Source organism: Oncorhynchus gorbuscha, linkage group LG02 (assembly GCF_021184085.1).
Source record: "Oncorhynchus gorbuscha isolate QuinsamMale2020 ecotype Even-year linkage group LG02, OgorEven_v1.0, whole genome shotgun sequence".
Classification (NCBI taxonomy): Eukaryota; Metazoa; Chordata; class Actinopteri; order Salmoniformes; family Salmonidae; genus Oncorhynchus; species Oncorhynchus gorbuscha.
In genome coordinates, this window is record NC_060174.1 from 86,506,218 (window position 1) to 86,527,839 (window position 21,622).

The following is a 21,622-nucleotide window of genomic DNA, read 5'->3' on the forward strand; positions in this document are numbered from 1 at the left end:
AAAAATAATGTTGGAGTAATATTGAGCGCCACATCTGAGACTGCGGCTATCAAACGGAGATGCTATCACCGTGGGAAGATGATATCTTCATAAGTAAATAAGATTCAGTACGCATCATCCAATTCAAAGGTATTTGCATATCTCTCTTCCATTGAGCAAGTGCTCAACACGTTTGTTATTGCATAATGTTGACAGCGCAGTGATATTCAACATGTTGGTAATTAGCTACTGTGCTGTAATAATAAAATAAAATGTATGGATAATCTAATTATATCCTTAGGTCAAGATACACCAGTGTCAGCTGCCTGTCTTTTCCTCCTGGTAGTAAATTGATCACTTTATCATTTGTCAGACGTTCACCTTAGCTGATTTCTCAGGTCTAACTTAGCTGGTTAATTAAAACGCTTGGCTTTTAAATAAAACTACAGCGCTTGGCTTGTCAAATGGGGTAACACACCTGTTTATCACAAAGACTCGTTTTCCCATCAGCCTCAGAGACAGCTGTCTCTGCGGTGACGGGGCGGGATGTGAAGCGGCAACTCAATATCCATCAGATACCTAATACAAAGCTACAGTGCTTTCAGAAAGTATTTACACCCCTTGCCTTTTTCTACATTTTGATGTGTTACAAAGTGGGATTAACATTAATTTGTATTTTTTTGTCAACGATCTACACAAAATAATCTGTCATGTCAAAGTGGAAGAAAAATGTGAACATTTATTTAAAAAATAAAAACAAAAATAAATGTTAAAAACAAAAAAAATGTGGGGCAAAAAAAGTATTTAGCCAGCCACCAATTGTGCAAGTTCTCCCACTTAAAAAGATGAGAGAGGCCTGTAATTTTCATCATAGGTACACCTCAACTATGGCAGACAAAATGAGAAAAAAAATCCTGAAAATCACATTATAGGATTTTATCATGAATTTATTTGCAAATTATGGTGGAAAATAAGTAGACCTGAGTGGTTTCCTTCCTCTCCGCGACTGAGTTAGGAGGGACCCCTTTATTTTTGTAGTGACTGGGTGTATTAATACACCATCCAATGAGTAATTTATAACTTCACCATGCTCAAAGGGATATTCAATATCTGCTTTTTTTTATTTTACCCATCTACCAATAGGTGCCCTTCTTTGCGTGGCATTGGAAAACCTCGCTGGTCTTTGGTGAAATTCAATGCTCGACTGAGGGACTGTATAGATAATTGTATGTGTAGGGTACAGAGATGAGGTAGTCATTCAGAAATAATGTGAAACACTGTTATTGTACACACAGTGAGTCCATGCAACTTAATATGTGACTTGTTAAGCAAGTTTTACTCCTGAACTCATGTAGGCTTGTCATAACAAAGGGGTTGAATACTTATTGACTCGAGACATCTCGAGACTCGAGACCTCTCCCTCTGCCTGTCTGTCTCTACCTCTCCCTTTCTCTTCCCCTCTACCTCTCTCCTCCCCTCCCCTTGTTATTTCTCTCTCCCTCTCCCGCTCTTTCTCCCTGATCAACCTCCCCGTCTCAATCCAATGAAATTCTATTTGCTTTATTGACATGACACTCTTGATAACAAATATTATTACAAAATGGGACAATGGGGAAAGGAAATTGGCCTATTCAGCATGTGGAGAGTGTGTTGTCTGTGTTGTGTAGTAACACCCCAGTTATCAGAACAAAGTACGTGTATAGGCTTACTTCACACCTTGCTGTGTACTGTTGGCAGGGGTTACTTTGGATCAAAATCTCTTCATAAAACACAAATAAACTGTCCCATCAACAACTACCCCAGCAGCCATTGAGTGACTCACGAGTACAACAGCCATTGTCACCTAGAAATTTCCAGCTGATTCACCTTCTATTGACCATTTTCTAGGATGTTCCGTTCTCTCTCCCCTACTTGTACTGTACAAGGTCACTCACAGAGCCACTCATTTCAGAGACGCACAATGGCCGCCTCTCTCCCTTATGCTGAGTTATTACTAATCTTCCCCCGTAGCCTTGAGCACAACAGTAGCCCTCTGTCACAATTTTGTTACAAAATAAACATATTCCACTCCCAATTCAATGTGGGAACACATAGTTACACAACACCAGCTTTTTATAGGAGCTTATTGGTTTTCAGTTATTTATATTTCAGGTGTACTGAATTCCACGAAAAGTACCAAAGACCATTTTATGTACAGGCCAGTTACATGAATGACTTGCGGTCTGAAGATGAAGACTGCTTTACAATAGGTTCCTACGATCTTGTGTTGAAACATGGCTGTTTTTCTTCCCGATAGGAAAACATGATACACACACACACAATGTCTTTGAGCAGGTGCCGGATATTGTTCAGTAAACAATACAAATACATTCTACACACTGCAATCTGTGCTTACATGTGGTTTATTGGTGACAATTGAGACAACGTTTCAACACCTCAGGTCTTCATCAGGTTCCGTACAATAGGTCCTGAAGTCTTTAGTAAAAACCAACTTCCCAAAACAACAAAACGATCATTTAAAAAAAGGCTGTAAATTAAATTGTTTTTTCCCCCTCATCAATCTAGACACAATACCCCATAATGATAAAAGCAATGTTAAGCAATGTTAGCACAGGCCTGTAATGTAATGTAATGTTGCTAATTTATTACAAATTTAAAAAACTGAAATATATCAAATTTACATAAGTATTCAGACCCTTTACTCAGTGTTGAAGCACCTTTGGCAGCGATTACAGCATCAAGTCTTCTTGGGTATGACGCTACAAGCTTGGCACACCTGTATTTGTGGAGTTTCTCCCATTCTTCTCTTCAGAGCCTCTCAAGCTCTGTCAGGTTGGATGGGGAGTGTCGTTGCATAGCTATTTTCAGGTATCTCCAGAGATGTTCGATCGGGTTCCAACAGTCCATTATTTCTTTAAGACTTGAACGTTTCTTCAAGTGCAGTCGCAAAAATACAAAAAAGGTTCTCATGAGGACCACCACAGGAAAGGAAGACCCAGAGTTACCTCTGCTGCAGAGGATAAGTTCATTAGAATTACCAGCCTTAGAATTTGCAGCTCAAATAAATGCTTCAGAGAGTTCAAGTAACAGACACATCTCAACGTCAACTGTTCAGAGGAGAGTGTGAATGAGGCCTTCATGGTCGAAGTGCTGCAAAGAAACCACTACTAAAGGACACCAATAATAAGAAGAGACTTACTTGAGCCAAGAAACACGAGCAATGGACATTAGACCGGTGGAAATCTGTCATTTGGATTGATGAGTCCAAATTGAGATATTTTGTCCCAACCTCCGTGTCTTTGTGAGACGCAGAGTAGGTGAACATTAGCTACATTTCATAAAAATAAACAAGTTCTATTAACCCCAATAGTCGATGTATGTGGCCCCGAGGAAATCGAATTAACATAATACAACAATCGGCATCAAAATCCGTCAGTTTAAGCTAGAGATATCAACTTGGAATCGAACCCGGGTCTGTAGTGACACCTCTAGCACTGCGATGCCTTAGACCGCTGCGCCACTCGGGAGGCGAAATGATCATGTTTTATTATTCCCCCCCCCCCCCTGACCATACCCTCAACAAAAAATCGTCCCACGGCTGAATCTAGTTGATGATTCCTGGCTTAGTAGAACCCCATCCCCCCAGAACCTTGAGGGTTTTAAACGTGGCTGTTTTTGTCATCCCTCCCAGGCATATCCAAGGTGGAGGAGACATATGACCACATGTTTACTGTGACCAGCCAGCTGAGGTTCATCGTCACTAAGGAGGACGACGGCGTGCCCGTGGTGTGCATCGTGGACCACCCAGCCGTCAAAGACTTCCAAGCCCTGACGTACCTGGTGGTGCATTGTGAGTATTTATTTTTTTATTTTTTTATTTCACCTTTATTTAACCAGGTAGGCTAGTTGAGAACAAGTTCTCATTTGCAACTGCGACCTGGCCAAGATAAAGCATAGCAGTGTGAACAGACAACACAGAGTTACACATGGAATAAACAATTAACAAGTCAATAACACAGTAGAAAAAAATGGGCAGTCTATATACAATGTGTGCAAAAGGCATGAGGAGGTAGGCGAATAATACAATTTTGCAGATTAACACTGGAGTGATAAGTGATCAGATGGTCATGTACAGGTAGAGATATTGGTGTGCAAAAGAGCAGAAAAAATAAAATAAATAAAAACAGTATAAAAACAGTATGGGAATGAGGTAGGTGAAAATGGGTGGGCTATTTTCCTATAGACTATGTACAGCTGCAGCGATCGGTTAGCTGCTCGGATAGCTGATGTTTGAAGTTGGTGAGGGAGATAAAAGTCTCCAACTTCAGCGATTTTTGCAATTCGTTCCAGTCACAGGCAGCAGAGTACTGGAACGAAAGGCGGCCAAATGATGTGTTGGCTTTAGGGATGATCAGTGAGATACACCCGCTGGAGCGCGTGCTACGGATGGGTGTTGCCATCGTGACCAGTGAACTGAGATAAGGCGGAGCTTTACCTAGCATGGACTTGTAGATGACCTGGAGCCAGTGGGTCTGGCGACGAATATGTAGTGAGGGCCAGCCGACTAGAGCATACAAGTCGCAGTGGTGGGTGGTATAAGGTGCTTTAGTGACAAAACGGATGGCACTGTGATAGACTGCATCCAGTTTGCTGAGTAGAGTGTTGGAAGCCATTTTGTAGATGACATCGCCGAAGTCGAGGATCGGTAGGATAGTCAGTTTTACTAGGGTAAGCTTGGCAGCGTGAGTGAAGGAGGCTTTGTTGCGGAATAGAAAGCCGACTCTTGATTTGATTTTCGATTGGAGATGTTTGATGTGGGTCTGGAAGGAGAGTTTGCAGTCTAGCCAGACACCTAGGTACTTATAGATGTCCACATATTCAAGGTCGGAACCATCCAGGGTGGTGATGCTAGTCGGGCATGCGGGTGCAGGCAGCGATCGGTTGAAAAGCATGCATTTGGTTTTACTCGCGTTTAAGTGCAGTTGGAGGCCACGGAAGGAGTGCTGTATGGCATTGAAGCTCGTTTGGAGGTTAGATAGCACAGTGTCCAATGACGGGCCGAAAGTATATAGAATGGTGTCGTCTGCGTAGAGGTGGATCAGGGAATCGCCCGCAGCAAGAGCAACATCATTGATATACACAGAGAAAAGAGTCGGCCCGAGAATTGAACCCTGTGGCACCCCCATAGAGACTGCCAGAGGACCGGACAGCATGCCCTCCGATTTGACACACTGAACTCTGTCTGCAAAGTAATTGGTGAACCAGGCAAGGCAGTCATCCGAAAAACCGAGGCTGTTGAGTCTGCCGATAAGAATATGGTGATTGACAGAGTCGAAAGCCTTGGCGAGGTCGATGAAGACGGCTGCACAGTACTGTCTTTTATCGATGGCGGTTATGATATCGTTTAGTACCTTGAGTGTGGCTGAGGTGCACCCGTGACCGGCTCGGAAACCAGATTGCACAGCGGAGAAGGTACGGTGGGATTCGAGATGGTCAATGACCTGTTTGTTGACTTGGCTTTCGAAGACCTTAGATAGGCAGGGCAGGATGGATATAGGTCTGTAACAGTTTGGGTCCAGGGTGTCTCCCCCTTTGAAGAGGGGGATGACTGCGGCAGCTTTCCAATCCTTGGGGATCTCAGACGATATGAAAGAGAGGTTGAACAGGCAGGTAATAGGGGTTGCGACAATGGCGGCAGATAGTTTCAGAAATAGCGGGTCCAGATTGTCAAGCCCAGCTGATTTGTACGGGTCCAGGTTTTGCAGCTCTTTCAGAACATCTGCTATCTGGATTTGGGTAAAGGAGAACCTGGAGAGGCTTGGGTGAGGAGCTACGGGGGGCGGAGCTGTTGGCCGAGGTTGGAGTAGCCAGGCGGAAGGCATGGCCAGCCGTTGAGAAGTGCTTATTGAAGTTTTCGATAATCATGGATTTATCGGTGGAGACCGTGTTTCCTAGCCTCAGTGCAGTGGGCAGCTGGGAGGAGGTGCTCTTGTTCTCCATGGACTTCACAGTGTCCCAGAACTTTTTGGAGTTGGAGCTACAGGATGCAAACTTCTGCCTGAAGAAGCTGGCCTTAGCTTTCCTGACTGACTGCGTGTATTGGTTCCTGACTTCCCTGAACAGTTGCATATCACGGGGGCTATTTGATGCTATTGCAGTCCGCCACAGGATGTTTTTGTGCTGGTCGAGGGCAGTCAGGTCTGGAGTGAACCAAGGGCTGTATCTGTTCTTGGTTCTGCATTTTTGAACGGAGCATGCTTATCTAAAATGGTGAGGAAGTTACTTTTAAAGAATGACCATGCATCCTCAACTGACGGGATGAGGTCAATGTCCTTCCAGGATACCCGGGCCAGGTCGATTAGAAAGGCCTGCTCACAGAAGTGTTTTAGGGAGCGTTTGACAGTGATGAGGGGTGGTCGTTTGACTGCGGCTCCGTGGCGGATACAGGCGATGAGGCAGTGATCGCTGAGATCCTGGTTGAAGACAGCAGAGGTATATTTGGAGGGCCAGTTGGTCAGGATGACGTCTATGAGGGTGCCCTTGTTTACAGAGTTAGGGTTGTACTTGGTGGGTTCCTTGATGATTTGAGTGAGATTGAGGGCATCTAGCTTAGATTGTAGGACTGCCGGGGTGTTAAGCATATCCCAGTTTAGGTCACCTAACAGAACGAACTCTGAAGCTAGATGGGGGGCGATCAATTCACAAATGGTGTCCAGGGCACAGCTGGGAGCTGAGGGGGGTCGGTAGCAGGCGGCAACAGTGAGAGACTTGTTTCTGGAGTAATTTTCAAAATTAGTAGTTCAAACTGTTTGGGTATTGACCTGGAAAGTATGACATTACTTTGCAGGCTATCTCTGCAGTAGACTGCGACTCCGCCCCCTTTGGCAGTTCTATCTTGACGGAAGATGTTATAGTTGGGTATGGAAATCTCTGAATTTTTGGTGGCCTTCCTGAGCCAGGATTCAGACACGGCAAGGACATCAGGGTTAGCAGAGTGTGCTAAAGCAGTGAGTAAAACAAACTTAGGGAGGAGGCTTCTGATGTTGACATGCATAAAACCAAGACTTTTTCGATCACAGAAGTCAACAAATGAGGGTACCTAGGGACATGCGGGGCCTGGGTTTACCTCCACATCACCCGCGGAACAGAGAAGGAGTAGTATGAGGGTACGGCTAAAGGCTATCAAAACTGGTCGCCTAGAGCGTTGGGGGCAGAGAATAAGAGGAGCAGGTTTCTGGGAATGGTAGAATATATTCAGGGCATAATGCGCAGACAGGGGTATGGTGGGGTGCGGGTACAGCGGAGGTAAGCCCAGGCACTGGGTGATGATGAGAGAGGTTGTATCTCTGGACATGCTGGTTGTAATGGGTGATGTCACCGCATGTGTGGGGGGTGGGACAAGGGAGGTAACAGGGGTATGCAGAGTGGATCTAGGGGCTCCATTGTGAACTAAAACAATGATAACTAACCTGAACAACAGTATACAAGGCATATTGACATTTGAGAGAGACATACAGCGAGGCATACAGTAGTCACAGGTGTAGAATTGAGAAAGCTAGCTAAAAACAGTGGGCGAGGCTAATCAGCTAGCACAACAAACAGCAGGTAAAATGGCGTTGACTAGGCAACTGGGCCGACAGATAAAACAAACAAGCAGAGTGGAGTACCGTGATTAATGGACAGTCCAGTGTGCGTCAGCTATGTAGCCAAGAGATCAGTGTCCAGGGAGCAGCGGTGGATGGGGCAGGGGGGCTGGGCTGGCGAGTGTTATCCAGGTTTTTTTTTTTTTTAACTAACAATGACTAAATAGCTTGTAGCTAGTTAGCTGGTTAGCATCTGGAGGTTCTTGAGTGTGTCATAAAAATAAAATTAAAATTAAAAGTAACAGCGATTCCGTACCACAGTGGGTGAGGCAGGTTTCCGGAAGGTATAAACAAAATCAAAATTAAAAAGAGATAGAAAGTAAATGGGTTCAGAGTGTTTGGGATGCAGTGATTCAGATGGTTAGCAGGCCTGTGCTAACAAGCTAACAGTTCGTAGGCCCGGGCTAGACAAGCTAGCCGTTAGCAGGCCGAATTAGCAAGCAGGGAGATAGCGAGGGCTAGAGAGTTAACCTTTGGGGGGACGTCGCGATGGGGTGAGTCTGTTTATTCCTCTTCATGCGGTGACATCGACAGACCGGTCGTGGGCCCGGGTAATTGTAGCCCAGGAGTATGCTACAGGTGCTCTAGTACGCTAGGTGAGCTGGAGACACAGCGTTTCAGAAAGCTCGCGGGCCTTGGCCGGCAGATGGATCTTTGGCGATGTCGCAACGAAAAAGCCTGTTGAAACCACCTCGGACGATTATGTCGGCGGACCAGTCGTGATGGATCGGCGGGGCTCCGTGTCGGCAGTAAAGGGTCCAGGCCAATTGGCAAAAGAGGTATTGTTGGGCCTCTTCAGCTAGTCGGGAGATGGGCTTAGCTCGAGGCTAGCTCAAGGCTAATTGGTGCTTGTTTTGGGATAGAGACGTCAGCCAGGAGTAGCCACTCGGATTGCAGCTAGCTAGTTGCGATGATCCGGTGAAAAGGTTCAGAGCTTGCGGTAGGAATCCGGAGAAAAAGCAGTCTGATGTGCTCTGGGTTGATGTTGCGCTGGTGTTCTAGTTAGCTTTGAAGACCGCTAGCAATGGCTAACTGAGTAGTAGCTAGTTAGCTGGCTAGCTTCTGATGGGGGTTCCGGTTCTAAAGTAAAGTATAGAAAAAGCAGATCCGTACCACATTGGGTGATGCGGGTTGCAGGAGAGTATATTCAGCTCTAGTTGGAAAGTGAGATTAAAATATGTACGAAATATATACAGAAAAAAAAACGAAGAAAACTATATTTACACTAGATAGGACGGGACAAGACTAAACACACGTCCGACTGCTACGCCATCTTGGGCAAACACTTGAGAGAAATGATACTTCCAAGTGTCTTTGTCCACTAATAATGTCTTTCCTGAGGGACTCAAACCTAGAAAATAAGATTAAATGCCATCTTGTCTATTTTTACAGTAATGTGCCTCGCAAACTATATACGAATGACTTATGCAGGGCAAGGGGCTGTACATGTGAGATAGACTTATTCTACTGAGTGAGGGACATCGTTTAGATTTTGTTCTTCAAATGTTGACTTAATTTTTTACACACAAGTTTTCCCCTTTTTCCTTGAACAAAGATACCAGAGGCCTTTGTCCATACTCAGACAACAGACCAAGGCCTTCAGCCTGCATTTGAGCTGCCTCTGCATTAGGAGCTAAAATACACCATTTTTATATTTGCCCTATGTTTAATATGCAGTAGTGGTATTATGATACAATGGGTAAGGCCCTGAAGTGCTTGACTTGGCCTTTTGGCTGAAGACCTAGGCTTCAGATCCCATTATCTATGCAAAAGGGTAAGGATATTTCCTCAAAACATTGCCTTTCCTTTCAAACCTTGACATATGGCTCATTGGTAGTGTGTTGCTGTAGCATGGTTAACCTAAGCCGTGCTTGTAGCCACTCTTGGAGCTTTGTCCGTTCTGTAAAAAGCTTCCGTCCAGGAATTAAAAAAGGATGCTCCATCTGACCTTTCCAAATCTGCCTAGACATGACATTTAGTCACTCTCCCATGACAGTAGCAGATAGGGCTCGAGGTTGGTTGTGCTTCCCCTCCAATTGGTTGAGCAGAGCCTGGTTAGGCTGCCTATCCAATACACATGGAAGAGGCGGATACGATTAGACATGTCCACAATTTCACATGGACCCCCAATATGGCAGCAATTGACCCTTCGCTAAGCCCGCCTCCTTGGTTAAAACCTATTATGTATATATATTTATTTTTACCTTTATTTATCTAGGCAAGTCAGTTAAGAACAAATTCGTATTTTCAATGACGGCCTTGTTCAGGGGCAGAACGGCAGATTTTTACCTCAGCTCAGGGATTCGATCTTGCAACCTTTCAGTTACTAGTCCAATGCTCTAACCACTAGGCTTTAAAGCCACCGGTCGGCCATATTGGCACAGTCCTCCATCCAGTTGGAGCAGTCCTCCATAGGAATTAATCGAATTCTACAGTATTTAAATTAAATGTTTCAAGGACAAAATTGTGACAATACAGAGGCGGATGCAAGATGCAAGCAATGATGGTTTAATGAATACAGTTTACAGCAGCAACAGGACAGACAGACTGTACTCAGACGGAATCCGACCCAGGGACTAGGGCGCATCTTCCGATGATAGCGTGCTGAGAAATCCAGGGGAGTGTGTCCGGATGGTTAGGAAGGAGCACAGCAGATAATCCACACAAGGGCGGCGAGAGATGTGCACGGACACACGACACAACCTCAGGGAAGTAACAACGATCTGACAACAAGAAACACTGGATACAGAACATATAAAGGGAAGATAAGTGGTTCCAGCTGGCGCAGACAATCACGCCTCTTGGCGTTCCCAGGCGAATTTACCTGTCGATTGAAATCATCGATAAGGGAGTGATCCAGAATGTCCCTAGCAGGTACCCAACTTCTCTCCTCCGGGCCGTAACCCTCCCAGTACACCAGGTACTGGAATCCGCGTCCCCTCCTTCTAGAGTCCAAAATACGATTGACAGAAAAGGCGGGTTCCCCATCAACAAGTCGTGGCGGCGGGGAAACCGGGACCGGCGGGTTAATGCGTGCCTGAAACACAGGTTTTATTTTAGACACATGAAAGGTAGGATGAATTCTCCTATACGCCGGAGGAAGCTTGAGCAGGACCGCCACCGGACTAATGATCCTGGTGACTTTGAACGGGCCGATAAATTTGGGGGCAAGCTTGTTCGAAACGGATCGGAGTGGAATGTTCTTAGTAGAAAGCCACACTCTTTGGCCAACGACGTATACCGGAGGCTTCGACCGGTGGCGATCGGCCTTAGCCTTGGTGCGCGCCCCCACCCGGAGAAGAGTCTCACGGGCTCTGCTCCATGCGTGACGGCACCTCTGGATGAAAGTGTGAGCGGAGGGAACAGTGACCTCGGACTCCGTACTGGGAAAGATAGGTGGCTGGTAACCTAAACTACACTCAAACGGAGAGAGACCCGTGGCTGCCACTGGCAACGAATTGTGAGCGTACTCAACCATAGAGAGTTGTTGACTCCAGGAAGAGGGATTCATAGAAACCAAACATCGCAACACTCTCTCCAAATCTTGGTTGGCCCTCTCCGTTTGACCGTTGCTCTGGGGATGAAACCCTGAAGACAGGCTGACACTCGCTCCCAGTAACCTACAAAACTCTTGCCAAAACTTGGACACAAATTGGGGCCCCCTGTCAGAAACTACGTCCATCGGCAGGCCATGTAAGCGAAAGACGTGATCCACGACAGTTACCGCTGTCTCCTTGGCAGATGGTAATTTAGGCAAGGGAATAAAATGAGCCGCCTTCGAGAACCGGTCCACCACGGTCAAAACAACCGTCTTGCCCTGGGAGGGCGGGAGGGCGGTAACAAAATCTAGCGCGATGTGGGACCAGGGTCTCGAAGGGACCGACAGCGGTTGGAGTAACCCATCTGGGGGTCGATTATAAGTCTTCCCAGTGGCACAAACCGAGCAAGCCAAGACAAAACTGTGAATGTCACGAGCCATCAGTGGCCACCAAAAGCGTTGCTTAACCAAAAAGCTAGTGCGGCTGACACCTGGATGACACGCTACGTTGGAGCAATGCCCCCACCGAATAACATCGGACCGACACCCCTCCGGCACAAACAACCGATTAGGCGGGCAACCGGGCGGAGGCGTTACCCCTTCTAAGGCCATTTTGACCCTCGATTCAACCTCCCATGTGAGTGTGGAGACCACTAGGGTCCCGGGTAGGGTGCACTCGGGAGTGGATGGGTGTTTGGAATGGTCAAAAATGCGAGAAAGGGAATCGGGTTTGACATTCTTGGAACCCGGGCGATACGAGAGAGAGAAGTCAAAACGTCCGAAAAAGAGTGCCCACCGCGCCTGCCTGGAGTTGAGTCGCTTGGCGGTTCTGATATATTCCAAATTTTTGTGATCGGTCCAAACTATAAAACGTACCCCCGAACCCTCTAACCAATGGCGCCACTCCTCCAGTGCTAACTTCACTGCCAACAACTCTCTGTTGCCAATGTCGTAGTTGCGTTCCGCAGGTGATAACCGATGGGAAAGGAACGCGCAAGGGTGCATCTTGTCGTCAGAAGAGGAACGTTGGGAAAGTACCGCACCTACCCCCACCTCTGAAGCGTCCACCTCCACCACGAATTGACGCGAGGGATCGGGAGCTATGAGGATGGGAGCCGAAACAAAGCGGCTCTTGAGTTTGGAGAATGCAGCCTCGGCTGTATCGGACCACCTGAACGTCACTCTGGGGGAGGTTAAGGCGGTAAGAGGAGCGACTATCTGGCTAAAGTTGCGAACGAAACGCCGGTAGAAATTGGCGAATCCCAGAAACCTCTGTAGGGCCTTATGGGAATCTGGGCTTGGCCAATCCACCACAGCCTTAACCTTGTCAGGATCCATGCGAATACCTTCAGTCGAGACGATGTAACCTAGGAATGGAACGGATTGTGCATGAAAAATGCATTTCTCCGCCTTGACAAAAAGTCCATTCACCAACAACCTCTGAAGCACTCGTCTGACGTGCTGAACGTGTTCCTGGAGAGAAGAAGAAAAAAATCAGTATGTCATCCAGGTAAACATATATGAACTGATCAATCATATCTCTCAGCACGTCATTGACGAGTGCCTGGAAAACCGCCGGGGAGTTGGATAGCCCAAAAGGCATGACCAAATATTCGAAGTGCCCTCTGGGGGTGTTAAACGCGGTCTTCCATTCGTCCGCCCCCTTATGCGAACCAAATGATATGCATTACGTGAATCCAACTTAGTGAAAACGGATGCTCCCTGTAACCTTTCAAAGGCTGAGGACATCAACGGTAAGGGATAGGTATTCTTCACTGTGATGTTATTCAACCCACGGTAAACGATGCAAGGACGCAGAGATCCGTCCTTCTTCCCCACAAAGAAGAACCCCGCCCCCGCTGGAGAAGAGGAAGGACGAATGAATCCAGATGCCAGAGAATCAGAGATGTATCTCTCCATATCCTCCCTCTCAGGAACAGAGAGTGAATATAACTTGCCTTTAGGCGGAGACTCACCTGGCAATAATTCTATTGCACAGTCATAGGGACGATGCGGAGGAAGAGAAGCAGCACGGGACTTACTGAACACCTCCTTCAGGTCGAGGTATTCAACGGGCACGTTAGACAAATCCACTGCCTCCTCTAGAAACACAGAATCAGACACAGACGAACAAGCAGACACTAAACAGGACTCAAGACACTTGTTACTCCACATGGATATAGAGTTATGACCCCAGTCAACTCTGGGGTTGTGTTGGGTGAGTCAAGGGTGGCCGAGAACTAATGGTGCAAGGGGTGAGTCCATGAGTAGAAATGATAGTGTCTCAGTGTGATTGCCAGAAGTGATGAGTGTGATAGGTTCAGTGGTGTGAGAAATGTTGGGGAGTTCTTGACCATTGAGAGCGTTGACGGATATCTTGTGCGTGAGTGAGGTGATAGGAATCTGGAGTTTGTGAGCGAGCTTGAAGTGCATGAAATTACCCTCTGCTCCTGAGTCCAGGGGGCACGGACCCACGACACAACCTCAGGGAAGTAACAACAATCTGACAACAAGAAACACTGGATACAGAACATATAAAGGGAAGATAAGTGGTTCCAGCTGGCGCAGACAATCAGGCCGAGATTGGGAACCACACCCACACAAACACGGGAGAGAGAGAGAGAGAGAAAGAGAGAGAAAGAGAGAGAAAGAGAGAGAAAGAGAGAGAAAGAGAGTGGGAGGCAGTGGATTCATGAACCGTGACAAAAATGACATGTATTTAAGTATGTTTTCTTTTTGTAGGTGGAACAGTATCCTTAGTACTTTTAATGTTTTGATATATTTTTGTCATTTTTATGTTTGGCTCACATCATATAATTTAAATGTATGCATTAAGGCATCTGTAATAGAATAAATGTGTCATAAACTAATGCAGACATGAATAAATGCATTTCTATAGGTTCCAAAATCATTTTTATAATGGAGGAGTACCACCAAGATGGCTGTGCGGTGGCTTCAATACAGCACCCCCTGTCAGTCATCCAGGGTTTATATACTGTATATACACTGCTCAAAAAATAAAGGAAACACTAAAATAACATCCTAGATCTGAATGAATGAAATATTCTTATTAAATAATTTTTTCTTTACATAGTTGAATGTGCTGACAACAAAATCACACAAAAATTATAAATGGAAATTAAATGTATCAACCCATGGGAGGTCTGGATTTGGAGTCACACTCAAAATTAAAGTGGAAAACCACACTACAGGCTGATCCAACTTTGATGTAATGTCCTTAAAACAAGTAAAAATGAGGCTCAGTAGTGTGTGGCCTCCACGTGCCTGTAAGACCTCCCTACAATGCCTGGGCATGGTCCTGATGAGGTGGCGGATGGTCTCCTGAGGGATCTCCTCCCAGACCTGGACTAAAGCATCCGCCAACTCCTGGACAGTCTGTGGTGCAACGTGGCGTTGGTGGATGGAGCAAGACATGATGTCCCAGATGTACTTAATTGGATTCAGGTCTGGAGAACGGGCAGGCCAGTCCATAGCATCAATGCCTTCCTCTTGCAGGAACTGCTGACACACTCCAGCCACATGAGGTCTAGCATTGTCTTGCATTAGGAGGAACCCAGGGCCAACCGCACCAGCATATGGTCTCACAAGGGGTCTGAGGATCTCATCTCAGTACCTAATGGCAGTCAGGCTACCTCTGGCGAGCACATGGAGGGCTGTGCGGCCCCTCAAAGAAATGCCACCCCACACCATGACTGACCCACCGCCAAACCAGTCATGCTGGATGTTGCAGGCAGCAGAACGTTCTCCACGGCGTCTCCAGACTTTGTGAACCTGCTTTCATCTGTGAAGAGCATAGGGCGCCAGTGGCGAATTTGCCAATCTTGGTGTTCTCTGGCAAATGCCAAACGTCCTGCACGGTGTTGGGCTGTAAGCACAACCCCCACCTGTGGACGTCGGGCACTCATACCAGCCTCATGGAGTCTGTTTCTGACCGTTTAAGCAGACACATGCACATTTGTGGCCTGCTGGAGGTCATTTTGCAGGGCTCTGGCAGTGTTCCTCCTGCTCCTCCTTGCACAAAGGCGGAGGTAGCGGTCCTGCTGCTGGGTTGTTACCCTCCTACTGCCTCAACCACGTCTCCTGATGTACTGGCCTGTCTCCTGGTAGCGCCTCCATGCTCTGGACACTATGCTGACAGACACAGCAAACCTTCTTGCCACAGCTCGCATTGATGGTCCAGCCTGGATAAGCTGCACTACCTGAGGCACTTGTGTGGGTTGTAGACTCCGTCTCATGCTATCACTAGAGTGAAAGCACCGCCAGCTAGCATTCAAAAGTGACCAAAACATCAACCAGGAAGCATAGGAACTGAGAAGTGGTCTGTGGTCACCACCTGCAGAACCACTCCTTTATTGGGGGTGTCTATTGTCTGTTGTCTATTCCATTTGCACAACAGCATGTGAAATTTATTGTCAATCAGTGTTGTTGCCTAAGTGGACAGTTTGATTTCACAAAAGTGTGATTGTTTAAGTGTTCCCTTTATTTTTTTAAGCAGTGTATCATTGGTTGCAACCTCAGACAACATTTTCCCAGGAAGCTCAATTCCTCCTTCTAACCACTGGTGAAATTCCCTCGCAATGATTTCAAACCGTGTTTTTAATACACATTCAAATTAACTCAGGATTGTCTTGGGGTATGTGGTGGACTGTCATTACAATGAAATACTTCACGGGAACCTGGTAAAATGAAGGTTGTAGTGAGGCTAGTTATACTGGATGGCTCTAAATGCACTGTCAGCATGCAGCTTAAGTTAATAACCACTTTTGGAGCTAACTAGGTTTCAAATCATATCCTGATGTCGACAGCAGATGAGAGTTGTATTCACAACATAGCTAACTTTGCTAGCTAAAAAACATTTTTTTAAATAAACAAGTTATATCAACCCCCCTTAGTCAATGTATGTGGCCCCGAGGAAATCTAATTAGCAACTCTAGTTTAATATAGAGACATCTTTTTTTGTTGCATTGGCTCAACCGGCCGCATCCTCTAATGGAAAAAGTCAAGGGGTCTGAATACTTTCCAAATGCACTGTATCGCTCAGATATAGGACCGAAACTTCCTTTAAAAAATTTTTGTGGGTGAACTACATGTATCTGTTTATCTAAATCCAAGGTTTCATCAAATAATTTTGGAATATTTTTTTATACGTTACGGGGTCCTAAAATTCTAAATCAAATAGCTAAATGATCCTTGGTATGACCTTCTTAAAACAATTCCATACGTTAGCTTATGGGGCTTAGTGAAGGGTCAATTGGATTTGACATTTTAGCAAATACTAAAAAATGATATGATAATGAACTATCAATCTTGAAATTCTTCTCCAAGGTGAGCCAGCCAACAGACCAAATTATAACCGTTCTCATTCCATGGTCTGCCTCACATGCTCTCATCAGACACATCGCTTCTCCATGCCTCGCCATGCTGCCGGGGCAGGCAAAAGCAATCGATGTTAAAATCATTGAGTGCACAGGCTGTCCTAATAGACTTCATTCTGCCATAGGAAAAAAAGAAAAAACATGTCCAGGGATATTAAATAAGCTCAGTAATAATATAGATGGCTGGCTGGGCAAGGCAAAGACATTTTCCCTACTGCGCTATTGCTTCTTCCCCCTTGGGCAGATGGAGGGCCGAGGCTTAAGAGCTGCTGGAGGACACCAATAATAAAGCTAAGCAAATAATTCTGTTAGCATAATGATAATGGCCGTCTCCCTCGTACGATACAGCTGCTCTTAATTTCCCCAAGTGGCAATATCAGGAAGTCACCGGAATGTTTAGTGTTTGTGTCTAAGGAGTCTAAGACAGTACGACTCTGAGACAGACGATGGTACTATAGCATTCAAAACACTAAACCTCTAGTTTCATGATAGCATTATAATGATGACAATGACAGGAGATACTACACTGCAGTGGGAGGAATATAAGGGATGTACTGTAGTATCTTTTGTCAGTATCGACCCTCTGCACTCCATGTAATGCAGTTGAGAAACTAACACAGCCCAACCCCGAAACAAAGTTCTCACTCGTAAAAACGGTACATGCCCGCCCAACCAACGTGGCGCCACGCCCAGCCCTGTCGATCACTCAGACAGAGCAACACAGCTTCTGCCAGGTCTGTAATTTGGACGGATGGACGGCCTACAGATTGCTGTGTGTTGACCGGAAAGGTCATACAGCAGAGCGGCTGGGGTGAGCTACGCTGTTGACATATTTAGTGATCTTCAAAGTTTAGGTTGAGAATGAAAGGGGACAGGGCACTTACCATTAGGGGCTCCTAGACTTTGCAGTGGTCTGCCAGAGGAGATCAGGCGGATTCAGTGCCTTTTTTTACATCCCTGCTAAAGACACACACTACCGTTCAAAAGTTTGGGGTCACTTAGGGGTCCTTGTTTTTGAAAGAGAAGCACATTTTTTTGTCAAATTGATCAGAAATGATCAGACATTCTTAGTGTTGTACATGGCAGATTTTTTTATGGAATATCTACAGTTGAAGTCGTAAGTTTACATACACTTAGGTTGGAGTCATTAAAACTCGTTTTTCAACCACTCCACAAATTTCTTGTTAACAAACTATAGTTTTGGGAAGTCGGTTAGGACATGTACTTTGTGCATGACACAAGTCATTTTTCCAACAATTGTTTACAGACAGATTATTTCACTTATAACTCACTGTATAACAATTCCAGTGGGTCAGAAGTTTACATACGCTAAGATACTGTGTCTTTAAACAGCTTGGAAAATTCCAGAAAATGATGTCATGGCTTTAGAATCTTCTGATTTTAGTCAATTGGAGGTGTACCTGTGGATGTATTTCAAGGCCTACCTTCAAACAAATGCTTGACATCATGGTCAAATCAAAAGAAACCAGCCAAGACCCAAGAAAAATAATTGTAGACCTCCACAAGTCTGGTTCAATTACCAAATGCCTGAAGGTACCACATTTATCTGTACACACAATAGTACGCAAGTATAAATACCATGGGACCACACAGCCGTCATATCGCTCAGGAAGGAGACGCGTTCTGTCTCCTAGAGATGAGCATTTTCTTTGGTACGAAAAGTGCAAATCAATTCTAGAACAACAGCAAAGGACCTTGTGATGATGCTGGAGGAAACCGGTACAGAATTATCTATATCCACAGTAAAACGAGTCCTATATTGACATAACCTGAAAAGCCGTTCAGCAAGGAAGAAGCCACTGCTCCAAAACCGCCATAAAAAAGCCAGATTCTGGTTTGCAACTGCACATGGGGACAAAGATTGTGCTTTTTGGAGAAATGTTCTGATGAAACAAAAATAGAACTTTTTGGCCATAATGACCATCGTTAGAAAAAGGGGGATGCTTGCAAGCTGAAGAACACCATCCCAACCGTGAAGCACGGGGGTGGCAGCATCATGTTGTGGGGGTGCTTTGCTGCAGGAGGGACTGGTGCACTTCACAAAATAGGAGGCATCATGAGGGAGGAAATGTATGTCAAAATATTGAAGCGACATCTCAAGACATCTGTCAAGAAGTTAAAGCTTGGTCGCAAATGGGTCTTCCAAATGATCAATGACCCCAAGTATATTTCCAAAGTTGTGGCAAAATGGCACAACAAAGTAAAGGAATTGGAGTGGCCATCACAAAGCCCTGACCTCAATCCTATTGAAATAAATTGGTAATCCTAACTGACCTAAAACAGAATTTTTACTAGGATTAAATGTCAAGAAATGTAAAAAACTGAGTTTAAATGTATTTGGCCAATACGACTTCAACTGTACATAGGCGTACAGAGGCCCATTATCAGCAGCCATCACTCATGTGTTAGCTAATCCATTATTTTAAAAGGCTAATTGATCATTAGAAAACCCTTTTGCAATTATGTTAGCGCAGCTAAAACTTGTTGTGCTGATTAAAGAAGCAATAAAACTGACCGTCTTTAGACAAGTTGAGTATCTGGAGCATCAGCATTTGTGGTTTCGATTACATGCTCAAAATGGCCAGAAACAAAGACTTTCTTCTGAAACTCATCAGTCTATTTTTGTTCTGAGAAATGAAGGCTATTCCATGCGAGAAATTTCCAAAAATCTGAAGATCTCATACAATGCTGTGTACTACTCACTTCACAGAACAGCGCAAACTGTCTCTCTCCAGAATTGAAAGGAGTGGGAGGCCCCGGTGCACAACTGAGAAAGAGCACAACTACTTTAGAGTGTCTAGTTTGAGAAACAGACTCGTCACAAGTCCTCAACTGGCAGCTTCAGTAAATAGTACCCACAACACGGGGATAAATAGTACCGTGCAAAACACGGGGATTCGTCAGCTAAATAGCCCACTACTATGTATCCTACTCCCGACCGTCGCATTGTACAGCGCCATATTTATGTTCCATAAAGTGTTACATTTCTAAATCAAATCAGAGGTACAGTATTTTTTCATCAACATCTTTATGCTTTCGTTAATAATATAACTCGAAAAAAGACATTCAAAATGCAGATCGTTATTTAAACTACATTTTAGTTGCACTTCCACCATGCTCCACGACCATGGGTAAAACCTTGCTGATATGATCAATGTATTTGTTCCATTGTAGTATCGTCTATTTCTCTAGCCAAAATGTTTTTATAGCTTCAAAAGTTTGGACACACCTACTCATTCCAGGGTTTTTCTTTATTTTTACTATTTTCTACATTGTAGAATAATAGTGAATACATCACAACTATGAAATATCACATACGGAATCAGTTAAGAACAAATTCTTATTTACAAGAACAGCCTACTCCTTCCTCCCTGTCGGGGAATTGATCCCCGGTCTCCCTCGTGCCTGCACAGCACAGGAATTATTTAGCTCAATAACCCAAAACTGTAGCTTACTCCCGACCGTCACGTTGTACAGCTCCATATTTTCCGTTCCATCCTAATGGAAACCAAAAGGGGTTTTCTTTTTTCTTGGAATATAAACACCATAATATTAATCAAATAAATTAAGCAACATTTTTTAAAATCAGTCCCATATACTATGTTTTCAACAAAAAAAATTCTCTAGTACAGCCACTATTGAAAGCTATCAAATGCTTCACAAAGATGCCCTCTGGTGGTCAAACTAGCACCAACTAGCATTAATCGTACCAGTGGTTGGCACTTAAATAACGTGCCAAAGAATTCTGTGGCACCACGCAAGCTGTGCTGCAGTATGCTGCAACTTTTAAAGGACGAGCCACTGTATGTGACAGCACTGCAAGCTCCATCGCAGGGAGAATATTAGATTTGGAAAAGCTATTCGGCCTAAATACGAAGGCAAGATGCTTATTTCTCCAAGGGATCCTAAAGGACATGTTTTACAATGTGGTGCCTCTTAGTGCATTTAGCAAGGTCGTAGTTTATCATGTTATATTCTGTCTTGTACTGCTTTTTTTTACCATGCTTCAACTAGCTAACTCTGCTACTTCAACTTACACTGCTGCTGCTGTTGATAAAAGCAATAACATTAAAATGGTGGTGATGATGATTATGATTATGACGGTGATGATCCTGGTGGTCATATTAACACAACATCCAGCAGCAGTGCAGTAGCCATACTGTGTGTTTATTTTCATGGTCCACACCAGCTGTTGTTACCAGGGAACTGTCCATAAAGGAAGGTAATGGTGTGCTTTCTTTGACATTCTCTCTCTCTCGCTTCTTTCTCTCTCACTCTCTCTCAAATTAAATTGCTCCCTTTTTCTCTCTCTCTTGTCCCCTCTCTCTTTCTCTTCCCTTTCTCTGTCTCTCTTTCTTACCTTTCTCTCTTTCTTTCCCCTCTCTGCATCTCTCTGTCTCTCTCTGTCTCTTTCCCCATCTGTCTGTCTCTTTCTTCTCTCCCTTTCTTCTCCCCTTGCTCTCATTAGCACTGCACATAATACAGAGGCTGATCTTTCTTCTGAACACCAAAGGGAGCTTAGGGGGGCCTTATTAGTGTTTACTTACTGTAAGGTAACATTCAAAGGTGGCCCGGGCTGATGTACCGACTTTTATAATCCTGTTTCTGTCTTAACTGTTGTTGAGAAGGACCTTTTACATAAAGCGTCCAGAGCGTCTTTGACGTCCAGACAGTCTAGTTAGCGGGGCAGATTTCTTTCTTATTTGATCTTGTTTCAATTCCCGGATACTACAAGGACAGCAGACGGTGTTGGAAGTTCATAAACATTACAAGGACATATTTTATTTTGACTAATTGCACCCTGCAAAGGAACACCTCTAGATAACCAATCAATATCGATATAACAACTATTCCTCTATAAACGACAATTAAAAAGAAACATAAGTTTGATCTGGGGCACTCCTACACACACTACAACAACCTTAAGGCCAGAATCTCTGAAATTATTTTATTTTTGGTTAAGCTGTCTTGTACACGTTTGCAGCTGAATTGCAGTATATAGACAAAAAAGAAACAAGAAAAAAAGGTGATAACAGTTAGTTAGC

The 21,622-nt window shown here is 44.8% G+C and overlaps 1 protein-coding gene across 2 annotated transcripts in view; it reads left to right on the plus strand.

The window, feature by feature from the left end:
- The window catches only part of LOC124012081 (cell adhesion molecule 1-like), a 508,450-nt gene that overhangs the window by 402,296 nt on the left and 84,532 nt on the right, over window positions 1-21,622 (plus strand). For both annotated transcript variants that reach the window (XM_046325471.1, XM_046325480.1), the window contains exon 6: window positions 3,671-3,829. In XM_046325471.1, coding sequence (XP_046181427.1) covers window positions 3,671-3,829 — 159 coding nt within the window. The remainder of the gene's footprint in view (window positions 1-3,670; window positions 3,830-21,622) is intronic.